The sequence below is a fragment of the Panulirus ornatus genome, chromosome 6, assembly GCF_036320965.1.
Source record: "Panulirus ornatus isolate Po-2019 chromosome 6, ASM3632096v1, whole genome shotgun sequence".
In the NCBI taxonomy this organism is placed as follows: Eukaryota; Metazoa; Arthropoda; class Malacostraca; order Decapoda; family Palinuridae; genus Panulirus; species Panulirus ornatus.
In genome coordinates, this window is record NC_092229.1 from 18,169,330 (window position 1) to 18,182,477 (window position 13,148).

The window sequence follows — 13,148 nt, forward strand, 5'->3', positions numbered from 1 at the left end:
CAGAATTTTCGCCCCCTCCCCCACCCTATGATCCACTTCCGCTTCCATGGTTCCATCCGCTGCCAGATCCACTCCCAGATATCTAAAACACTTCACTTCCTCCAGTTTTTCTCCATTCAAACTCACCTCCCAATTGACTTGACCCTCAACCCTACTGTACCTAATAACCTTGCTCTTATTCACATTTACTCTTAACTTTCTTCTTCCACACACTTTACCAAACTCAGTATTTTAGTATTTCAGCAAATATCCCAAGAACAGCAATAATGCTCAGAACAAAATAGAGATGGCAATGCAAGTGGATGAAAGCAATATATGCCCAAACAAGATTTAACCTAGGACACAATATTCCAAAAGCTCTAACTGTCTGCATTTCCCAAGCAAGATTCTGCATTTACAATTTCTTATCACAGACTCAATGACATAGTGTAAATTCCAGCAGACTTAATCTAACATTAAAAAGGTTCACTGTAAAGAATCATGGAAAATGCAGTTGATTCTGATCAGCTGTTTAACTCTATGGTTATGTCTTTATCTTCTTAAAAAGTAATTAAATGAAAAGTGATTAACTAGGCTAGTTGTGAATGACTAAATGCTTAAACTACAATTCTTCAGTCCTGGCTTAAAAATCAAAATGCAATTACCAAACTCTACCCATGTCAAACCCCTCTTGTAAAACTTATATAAATGTAATTTTTCTTTAATTTTTCAGATATTATTTTCAGTTCTTCAATCATGTTAGGTTCAATTGTGTTACACTGAACAGATATGTTAGAAATAAAAACAAAAAAGACAGATGTCTTCAATACCTGTATATGCTTAGAGATGGTTCATGTGAGTCAGTGGAAAAAACCTTGTCTTTCTGATAGAAATATCAAAATTATAGCAACAAGTGCTTTAATATTCTTTATCAACATACCCACTCTAAGGTGCCATATGTAATGCACCTCTCCTGCATATCATAATTTCTTGAGCCTTATTGGAGTTAAATCAAAAATGAATTGGGAACTGAATATCAAACATGAATTATTATATGAATGGAGTGGAAAAGGGCATTTCTTTCTAATAACTAAATGCTTCTTTCTTAATGAGGTAGCATCATAAACAAATATCCAACAGCCTCATTTGCATGAATCTAATCTCCAGCTATCATATATTACCGTATTAAAACCAGTATGATCCACTATATAGTAATGATAAAATATACACAATACAGTAATTTACTCATATTAGAAATCAGACTAGATGATTCTTGACCTAAGATTTCTACGCATCCACTCAACTACTGGTGATGGGTGGACTATGCGTGGCATGTTATAGAATACAACTGCGAATGCACTCATTACATTATATATGTTTATTGCCATATAATGTTTATCCTATAAATATGAGAAAATATAATGTATAGAAAAGGTTCTTATCCTGAAATGCAGGATGTGTATGAATACTTATGCTGGTACTTATCTGTACTGTATACACAAACCTTCAAAAATATATAACAAACAAAGAATCATTCATATAAAGTGAAAACACATGCACCTGTTCTTGTAAACAGAGCTTTCAAAACATACATGATGTACATTCATATAACCAGAATTAACATGCTCACATAATGTCAAATATAAACGTCTTACAATCAATATCCTGATAACATGTGCATTATGAAAATCTGAGATTCAAATTTACCAAAAACCACCATACTCATGACTTAAGGGTACTCCCAGTTCATCAAAGACCTATATAGAAACCTATCACCTAGATTCGTAACCATCCAACTCAACACTCACAGAATACTTTCTCAAGACTGTAAGTGTTGTTATGAGAAATAGTATGGAGATGGATTATGCCTCATTAATGATGCTAGTTATATAATCCACAACAGATTGGTGGTTTTATCTCAGAACATAAACTTTTGCTATATAGTATGTATCCAAGGTAAGGTTATTTTTCAGTTTTATTTCTGTTATATTTTGAAACCAGAATGAGGATATCTCCAGATATGAAGTGAAACAGGGTATCTTATTCTGAGACATCAAAAGGCATACGTATCTGGTTAGAGAATTTCAGTTTATTGTTTGTTGAAATTTACTGCCAAAAACTTTTCATCTAAAAACTCCACATAATTCAAACCACATTTGCCATCACAGCAAAACTTGGTGGAGTTCAGATACAACAACCAGAGAAAACCTCTTTATATTAGGAAATATTTCTAATTTCATGAAAAAGAACATATACAAGCTAAGACTCAAAAATTATTCTTACACATAGAAGGGTACTATTTAGGAAGGAAATTCCTAAAATGTGAGTTCTGAAAAAAGAGAGGATCACAAAAATTTCACAGTAATAAAGTAAATGGACTCAACAACAGACTGAAGACCATCCAATGACACATCTGTATGTAACACTTCCAAACTTATATTGAAGATAACTAAAACATTAATCCTGAATAATGCATACCTGAGAGCACCATAGGATCACTGTCAACCCCCTTCTTAACATGGTCTGACTCTCCCGTTAGAGAGGACTCATCAATTTTTAAGTCATTACTTTGTATCAAAATGCCATCTGTCGGTAACAAGTCACCATACTTGATCTGAAAGAATCAAAACAAAATTAACTAAGTTTTATAGATTACCATTAGTGTACAGTTGGCAGTGTTTTAAGATGAAGACTACAATTAAAGTATGCACTGAAAACTAAAAAAAAAAATATGTAATGGTTAATGGCTCAGTTTACATAAAATATACATAAAGCTCCTACATGCACTTCATTTCATATTTCCAAATATGCTCGGTAGATAGCTAATAATTACTTTTCTTAAAATTAGTCAATACAAATCTAATCATTATCAAATCATTATCTGCCATTTCAAACTAATCAGAAATGGCATAAAGTAAAATGAAAAAGATACCTAATATTTCTGTTACATTGTGTTCATCACACAAGTAAAAACAATGATGCAATTTGCTCATCTCCCATTGTATAACTGAATTTCAAATCATATAGGACAATTACTTTCTTTCGGCATGAAAAATACACTCAAGTATCATTGTGCTGGTATGCTCAGTACTAAGACTTCTCCAGAAAGTCAAAAATTTTGCAGTCTATATATCTCTGTGGGTGTAAACACTTGACTACACTAAGTCTGGCAAATGTTCTTGTCAGTGACAGCCTGTTCTCAAGGCTCTGTTGCTGATACAGGTCAACCTGTGAGTGACTGAATATAAAGTCTCTTTTATGTGGATGTATGTGCCGTGTAACTTAGTGGAACTTATACAATAAACCTAACAATTGTTTCTTGCATACTAAAAATGGCATTTTTAACCTATCTTTTAGTAATTACATTTCTTTACTGTAGAGGGTTGAGGTTTTTACCCTCATGGGATTCCATCTCTTGAACACTTTACTATCATACTTTTAATTCATGCATGATGTAAGCATTAACCATATACTCAGTCAATCTGTTCCACTTATCCATCACTCTTATGCTATAAAAGTGTCTATATATCCTCATCTTTAAGTTTCTCACTTAATTTCACGTTATATCCTCTGGTTGCTCTACCACTACATCTCTCAAAAACCTGGCTACTATCCAATTAGTTGTCTCTTAAAAACTTGAAAGTTGGACTTTGGTCACCCCTCGGTCTTCTCTCTTCCACGGTGGATAAATTCTAAGCGCCCACCCTTTCCCTACTGCTCAGCTCTCAATTCTTATACCATCTTTGCTGCCCTCCTCTGAACTTTCTGTATGAGCTCTTTGTGCTTCTTTAGGTGTGATGACCAAATCGGAGAAGCATAATCTAGTTCTGGCTTTATGTAAAATGAACAGCTTGCTAAATATTTCCTTATCCATCTACTTGAAAGCTATTCTGATAATTGCTAGCTGACAGTTTGTCTCCTTAACTATCATCATATGGGATTCTGACAACAGGTTAGAGATGTTGTCATCTCCCAAGTCCTTTTCACAGATAGAATCCTGAAGATAATTTCTCACTAGGTAGTAATAATCTTGACGCTATCTTTTGCTTAGTCCCATCCTCACAACTTTACATATGCTCAACATGAAGTTTCTTCAACCACTTTCCAAACCAATTTTCGAGTCTGCATAGGTCCCCTTGTAAGCTGTTGCAATCCTTGCTTTTCACTTTCCTCATGACCTTTGCATCATCTGCAAACATATTCTGGTGGGATTCCATACCTTCGAGCATGTAGAACAAGAACAGTAATTGTCCCAGAACTGAACTCTGAGGCACTCCACTAGTTACCTCAACTCATTTAAAAAGGCTTCTCTAATATGTGTCTTTTGTTCCCTCCCACTTAAATCTCTCCATCATAGGAGTTTTCCCCTTATTCCTGGTAGGTGATCAAACGTCTTAATAATTCTCCTGTGGTACAGTGTCAAATGCTTTTTAAGCAATCCAAAAACAGTCCACCCGCACTTCCCTTTTGTCCAGGACTGGGCTCCTAACACATCCTTTGACTCCAACTTCCATCATTCCATTCACTGCCATGTCCACTCCCAGGTATCTAAATATCTTCACTTCTTCCAAATTTCCTCCATTCAAACTCACACACCCAAATACCCTGTTGCTCTACCCTGCTAAGCCTAATAAATTCTTTCACATATTTCATTTTGACAGTTAGTAACTTCTTTCCCATTCTTCTATTACTCAGTGTGGTATGCATTTAAGTATATTGGTTTTGCTGTCTGGAGTTTGGGGTGTTGGAAATGCGGTGGGCAAGTATACTAGAGTAAGCAGCATATGACAGTGATGGAACACATTCATCTAAGCAATACAATACCAAATAAAACAATTAGTAACAGGAAGTGGAAGCTCAACTATTCTGGCCAACAGGACTTGAATAAAATCTTATTGCTTCTGATGTGTGGAAATTTCAACTTTCCCATCATTACCAGAAATACAACCTTTACATTACTCAGGGAGTGTGTGTGTGTGTGTGTGTGTGTGTGTGTGTGTGTGTGTGTGTGTGTGTGTGTGTGTGTGTGTGCCTGTGTATATATATATATATATATATATATATATATATATATATATATATATATATATATATATATATATATATTATCCCTGGGGATAGGGGAGAAAGAATACTTCCCACGTATTCCCTGCGTGTCGTAGAAGGCGACTAAAAGGGGAGGGAGCGGGGGGCTGGAAATCCTCCCCTCTCATTTTTTTTTGATTTTCCAAAAGAAGGAACAGAGAACGAGGCCAGGTGAGGATATTCCCTCAGAGGCCCAGTCCTCTGTTCTTAACGCTACCTTGCTAACGCGGGAAATGGCGAATAGTATGAAAGAAAGAAAAAGATATATATATATATATATTTATTTATTTATTTGTTTTGATTTGTCGCTGTCTCCCGTGTTAGCAAGGAAGCACAAGGAAACAGACGAAAGAATGGCCCAACCCACCCACATACACATGTATATACATACACGTCCACACACGCAAATATACATACCTATACTTCCCAATGTACACATATATATAGACACACAGACATATACATATATACACATGTACATAATTCATACTGTCTGCCTTTATTCATTACCATCGCCACACCGCCACGCATGGAATAACAACCCACTCCCCCCTCATGTGTGTGAGGTAGCGCTAAGAAAAGACAACAAAGGCCCCATTTGTTCACAATCAGTCTCTAGCTGTCATGTAACAATGCACCAAAACCACAGCTCCCTTTCCACATCCACGCCCCACAGAACTTTCCATGGTTTACCCCAGACGCTTCACATGCCCTGATTCAATCCATTGACAGCACATCGACCCCGGAATACCACATCATTCCAATTCACTCTATTCCTTGCACACCTTTCACATTCCTGCATGTTCAGGCCCCGATCACTCAAAATCTTTTTCACTCAATCTTTCCACCTCCAATTTGGTTTCCCACTTCTCCTTGTTCCCTCCACCTCCGACACATATATCCTCTTGGTCAATCTTTCCTCACTCATTCTCTCCATGTGACCAAACCATTTCAAAACACCCTCTTCTGCTCTCTCAACCACACTCTTTTTATTACCACACATCTCTCTTACCCTATTATTACTTACTCAATCAAACCACCTCACACCACATATTGTCCTCAAACATCTCATTTCCAGCACATCCACCCTCCTGCGCACAACTCTATCCACAGCCCACGCCTCGCAACCATACAACATTGTTGGAACCACTATTCCTTCAAACATACCCATTTTTGCTTTCCGAGATAATGTTCTCGACATCCACACATTCTTCAAGGCTCCTAGAATTTTCGCTCCCTCCCCCACCCTATGATTCACTTCCGCTTCCATGGTTCCATCCACTGCCAAATCCACTCCCAGATACCTAAAACACTTCACTTCCTCCAGTTTTTCTTCATTCAAACTTACCTCCCAATTGACTTGACCCTCAACCCTACTGTACCTAATAACCTTGCTCTTATTCACATTTACTCTCAACTTTCTTCTTTCACACACTTTACCAAACTCAGTCACCAGCTTCTGCAGTTTCTCACATGAATCAGCCACCAGCGCTGTATCAGGGTGGATGGGCTGGAAATGAGATGTTTGAGGACAATATGTGGTGTGAGGTGGTTTGACCAAGTAAGTAATGAAAGGGTAAGAGAGATGTGCGGTATCAAAAAGTGTGTGGTTGACAGAAAAGGGTGTTTTGAAATGGTTTGGTCACATGGAGAGAATGAGTGAGGAAAGATTTACCAAGAGGATATATGTGTCAGAGGTGGAGGGAACGAGAAGTGGGAGACCAAATTGGAGGTGGAAAGATGGAGTGAAAAAGAGTTTGAGTGATCAAGGCCTGAACAAGCAGGAGGGTGAAAGGCATGCAAGGAATAGAGTGAATCGGAAAGATGTGGTATACTGGGGTCGATGTGCTGTCAATGGATTGAACCAGGGCATGTGAAGAGTCTGGGATAAACCATGGAAAGTTCTGTGGGGCCTGGATGTGGAAAGGGAGGTGTGATTTCGGTGCATTATTACATGACAGCTACAGACTGAGTGTGAACGAATGGGGCTTTTGTTGTCTTTTCCTAGCACTACCTCGCACACATGAGGGAGGAGGGGGTTGTTATTTCATGTGTGGCGAGGTGGTGATGGGAATGAATAAAGGCAGACAGTATGAATTATGTACATGGTTATATGTCTGTGTGTGTATATATATGTATACATTGAGATGTATAGGTATGAATATTTGCATGAGTGGACATGTATGTATATACGTGTGTATGTGGGTGGGTTGGGCCAGTCTTTCGTCTGTTTCCTTGCGCTACCTCGCTAACGCGGGAGATCGCGACAAAGCAAAATAAATAGATAAATAATTACATATATACATATATATATATATATATATATATATATATATATATATATATATATATATATATATATTTTTTTTTTTTTGCTTTGTCGCTGTCTCCCGCGTTTGCGAGGTAGCGCAAGGAAACAGACGAAAGAAATGGCCCAACCCACCCCCATACACATGTATATACATACGTCCACACACGCAAATATACATACCTACACAACTTTCCATGGTTTACCCCAGACGCTTCACATGCCCTGATTCAATCCACTGACAGCACGTCAACCCCTGGTATACCACATCGCTCCAATTCACTCTATTCCTTGCCCTCCTTTCACCCTCCTGCATGTTCAGGCCCCGATCACACAAAATCTTTTTCACTCCATCTTTCCACCTCCAATTTGGTCTCCCTCTTCTCCTCGTTCCCTCCATCTCCAACACATATATTCTCTTATTCAATCTTTCCTCACTCATTCTCTCCATGTGCCCGAACCATTTCAAAACACCCTCTTCTGCTCTCTCAACCACGCTCTTTTTATTTCCACACATCTCTCTTACCCTTACGTTACTTACTCGATCAAACCACCTCACACCACACATTGTCCTCAAACATCTCATTTCCAGCACTTCCCCCCTCCTGCACACAACTCTATCCATAGCCCATGCCTCGCAACCATACAACATTGTTGGAACCACTATTCCTTCAAACATACCCATTTTTGCTTTCCGAGATAATGTTCTCGACTTCCACACATTCTTCAATGCTCCCAGGATTTTCGCCCCCTCCCCCACCCTATGATCCACTTCCGCTTCCATGGTTCCATCCGCTGCCAGATCCACTCCCAGATATCTAAAACACCTTACTTCCTCCAGTGTAGGAAGAGAGGAAAGTGATTGGTTCTCAGTGAATGTAGGTTTGCAGCAGGGGTGTGTGATGTCTCCATGGTTGTTTAATTTGTTTATGGATGGGGTTGTTAGGGAGGTGAATGCAAGAGTTTTGGAAAGAGGGGCAAGTATGAAGTCTGTTGGGGATGAGAGAGCTTGGGAAGTGTGTCAGTTGTTGTTCGCTGATGATACAGCGCTGGTGGCTGATTCATGTGAAAAACTGCAGAAGCTGGTGACTGAGTTTGGTAAAGTGTGTGAAAGAAGAAAGTTAAGAGTAAATGTGAATAAGAGAAAGGTTATTAGGTACAGTAGGGTTGAGGGTCAAGTCAATTGGGAGGTAAGTTTGAATGGAGAAAAACTGGAGGAAGTAAAGTGTTTTAGATATCTGTGAGTGGATCTGGCAGCGGATGGAACCATGGAAGCGGAAGTGAATCATAGGGTGGGGGAGGGGGCGAAAATCCTGGGAGCCTTGAAGAATGTGTGGAAGTCGAGAACATTATCTCGGAAAGCAAAAATGGGTATGTTTGAAGGAATAGTGGTTCCAACAATGTTGTATGGTTGCGAGGCATGGGCTATGGATAGAGTTGTGTGCAGGAGGGGGGAAGTGCTGGAAATGAGATGTTTGAGGACAATGTGTGGTGTGAGGTGGTTTGATCGAGTAAGTAATGTAAGGGTAAGAGAGATGTGTGGAAATAAAAAGAGCATGGTTGAGAGAGCAGAAGAGGGTGTTTTGAAATGGTTTTTCACATGGAGAGAATGAGTGAGGAAAGATTGACCAAGAGGATATATGTGTCGGAGGTGGAGGGAACGAGGAGAAGTGGGAGACCAAATTGGAGGTGGAAAGATGGAGTGAAAAAGATTTTGTGTGATCGGGGCCTGAACATGCAGGAGGGTGAAAGGCGGGCAAGGAATAGAGTGAATTGGATCGATGTGGTATACCGGGGTTGACGTGCTGTCAGTGGATTGAATCAGGGCATGTAAAGCGTCTGGGGTAAACCATGGAAAGTTGTGTGGGGCCTGGATGTGGAAAGGGAGCTGTGGTTTCGGACATTATTGTGTGACAGCTGGAGACTGAGTGTGAACGAATAAGGCCTTTGTTGTCTTTTCCTAGTACTACCTCGCACACATGAGGGGGGAGGGGGATGGTATTCCATGTGTGGCGAGGTGGCGATGGGAATGAATAGGGGCAGACAGTATGAATTGTGTGCATGGGTATATATGTATGTGTCTGTGTGTGTATATATATGTGTACATGGAGATGTATAGGTATGTATATTTGCGTGTGTGGGCGTGTGTGTGTGTACATTGTGTATGGGGGTGGGTTGGGCCATTTCTTTCGTCTGTTTCCTTGCGCTACCTCGCAAATGCGGGAGACAGCGACAAAGCAAAATAAATAAATAAATAAATAAATATATATATATATATATATATATATATATATATATATATATATATATATATATATATATATATATATATATATATATTTTTTTTTTGCCGCTGTCTCCCGCGTTTGCGAGGTAGTGCAAGGAAACAGACGAAAGAAATGGCCCAACCCACCCCCATACATACCTACACAGCTTTCCATGGTTTACCCCAGACGCTTCACCTGCCCCGATTCAATCCACTGACAGCACGTCAACCCCGGTATACCACATCGCTCCAATTCACTCTATTCCTTGCCCTCCTTTCACCCTCCTGCATGTTCAGGCCCCGATCACACACAATCTTTTTCACTCCATCTTTCCACCTCCAATTTGGTCTCCCTCTTCTCCTCGTTCCCTCCACCTCTGACACATATATCCTCTTGGTCAATCTTTCCTCACTCATTCTCTCCATGTGCCCAAACCATTTCAAAACACCCTCTTCTGCTCTCTCAACCACGCTCTTTTTATTTCCACACATCTCTCTTACCCTTACGTTACTTACTCGATCAAACCACCTCACACCACACATTGTCCTCAAACATCTCATTTCCAGCACATCCATCCTCCTGCGCAAAACTCTATCCATAGCCCACGCCTCGCAACCATACAACATTGTTGGAACCACTATCCCTTCAAACATACCCATTTTTGCTTTCCGAGATAATGTTCTCGACTTCCACACATTCTTCAAGGCTCCCAGAATTTTCGCCCCCTCCCCCACCCTATGATCCACTTCCGCTTCCATGGTTCCATCCGCTGCCAGATCCACTCCCAGATATCTAAAACATTTCACTTCCTCCAGTTTTTCTCCATTCAAACTCACCTCCCAATTGACTTGACCCTCAACCCTACTGTACCTAATAACCTTGCTCTTATTCATATTTACTCTTAACTTTCTTCTTTCACACACTTTACCAAACTCAGTCACCAGCTTCTGCAGTTTCTCACATGAATCAGCCACCAGCGCTGTATCATCAGCGAACAACAACTGACTCACTTCCCAAGCTCTCTCATCCCCAACAGACTTCATACTTGCCCCTCTTTCCAAAACTCTTGCATTCACCTCCCTAACAACCCCATCCATAAACAGATTAAACAACCATGGAGACATCACACACCCCTGCCGCAAACCTACATTCACTGAGAACCAATCACTTTCCTCTCTTCCTACACGTACACATGCCTTACATCCTTGATAAAAACTTTTCACTGCTTCTAACAATTTGCCTCCCACACCATATATTCTTAATACCTTCCACAGAGCATCTCTATCAACTCTATCATATGCCTTCTCCAGATCCATAAATGCTACATACAAATCCATTTGCAGTGGCAGATATAGGGTGTTTTCGTTGAGGTGGTGTGCAAAGTGAGAGGGTTAGGGAAAATGATTTGGTAAACAGAGAAGAGGTAGTAAAAGCTTTGCGGAAGATGAAAGCCGGCAAGGCAGCAGGTTTGGATGGTATTGCAGTGGAATTTATTAAAAAAGGGGGTGACTGTATTGTTGACTGGTTGGTAAGGTTATTTAATGTATGTATGACTCACGGTGAGGAGCCTGAGGATTGGCGGAATGCGTGCATAGTGCCATTGTACAAAGGCAAAGGGGATAAGAGTGAGTGCTCAAATTACAGAGGTATAAGTTTGTTGAGTATTCCTGGTAAATTATATGGGAGGGTATTGATTGAGAGGGTGAAGGCATGTACAGAGCATCAGATTGGGGAAGAGCAGTGTGGTTTCAGAAGTGGTAGAGGATGTGTGGATCAGGTGTTTGCTTTGAAGAATGTATGTGAGAAATTCTTAGAAAAGCAAATGGATATATATATATATATATATATATATATATATATATATATATAAATATATATATATATATATATATATATATATATATATATATATTTTTTTTTTTTATACTTTGTCGCTGTCTCCCGCGTTTGCGAGGTAGCGCAAGGAAACAGACGAAAGAAATGGCCCAACCCCCCCCATACACATGTACATACACACGTCCACACACGCAAATATACATACCTACACAGCTTTCCATGGTTTACCCCAGACGCTTCACATGCCTTGATTTAAATCCACTGACAGCACGTCAACCCCTGTATACCACATCGCTCCAATTCACTCTATTCCTTGCCCTCCTTTCACCCTCCTGCATGTTCAGGCCCCGATCACACAAAATCTTTTTCACTCCATCTTTCCACCTCCAATTTGGTCTCCCTCTTCTCCTCGTTCCCTCCACCTCCGACACATATATCCTCTTGGTCAATCTTTCCTCACTCATTCTCTCCATGTGCCCAAACCATTTCAAAACACCCTCTTCTGCTCTCTCGACCACGCTCTTTTTATTTCCACACATCTCTCTTACCCTTACGTTACTTACTCGATCAAACCCCTCACACCACACATTGTCCTCAAACATCTCATTTCCAGCACATCCATCCTCCTACGCACAACTCTATCCATAGCCCACGCCTCGCAACCATACAACATTGTTGGAACCACTATTCCTTCAAACATACCCATTTTTGCTTTCCGAGATAATGTTCTCGACTTCCACACATTTTTCAAGGCTCCCAAAATTTTCGCCCCCTCCCCCACCCTATGATCCACTTCCGCTTCCATGGTTCCATCCGCTGACAGATCCACTCCCAGATATCTAAAACACTTCACTTCCTCCAGTTTTTCTCCATTCAAACTCACCTCCCAATTGACTTGACCCTCAACCCTACTGTACCTAATAACCTTGCTCTTATTCACATTTACTCTTAACTTTCTTCTTCCACACACTTTACTTTGTTCTTTCTCGCTGTCTCCCGCGTTTGCGAGGTAGCACAAGGAAACAGACGAAAGAAATGGCCCAACCCACCCCCATACACATGTATATACATACACGTCCACACACGCAAATATACATACCTATATATCTCAATGTACACATATATACACACACAGGCATATACATATATACACATGTACATAATTCATACTGTCTGCCTTTATTTATTCCCATCGCCACCTCGCCACACATGGAATAACATCCCCCTCTCCCCTCATGTGTGCGAGGTATCGCTAGGAAAAGACAACAAAGGCCACATTCCTTCACACTCAGTCTCTAGCTGTCATGTAATAATGCACCTAAACCACAGCTCCCTTTCCACATCCAGGCCCCACAGAACTTTCCATGGTTTACCCCAGATGCTTCACATGCCCTGGTTCAATCCATTGACAGCACGTCGAACCCAGTATACCACATCGTTCCAATTCACTCTATTCTTTGCCTGCCTTTCACCCTCCTGCATGTTCAGGCCCCGATCACTCAAAATCTTTTTCACTCCATTCTTCCACCTCCAATTTGGTCTCCTACTTCTCCTCGTTCCCTCCACCTCCGACACATATATCCTCTTGGTCAATCTTTCCTCACTCATTCTCTCCATGTGCCCAAACCATTTCAAAACACCCTCTTCTGCTCTCTCAACCACGCTCTTTTTAT

The 13,148-nt window shown here is 40.4% G+C and overlaps 1 protein-coding gene across 17 annotated transcripts in view; it reads right to left on the reverse strand.

The window, feature by feature from the left end:
* The window catches only part of PMCA (plasma membrane calcium-transporting ATPase 3), a 1,595,457-nt gene that overhangs the window by 637,627 nt on the left and 944,682 nt on the right, over positions 1–13,148 (reverse strand). For all 17 annotated transcript variants that reach the window (XM_071662674.1, XM_071662681.1, XM_071662678.1 and 14 more), the window contains one exon: positions 2,458–2,593. In XM_071662674.1, coding sequence (XP_071518775.1) covers positions 2,458–2,593 — 136 coding nt within the window. The remainder of the gene's footprint in view (positions 1–2,457; positions 2,594–13,148) is intronic.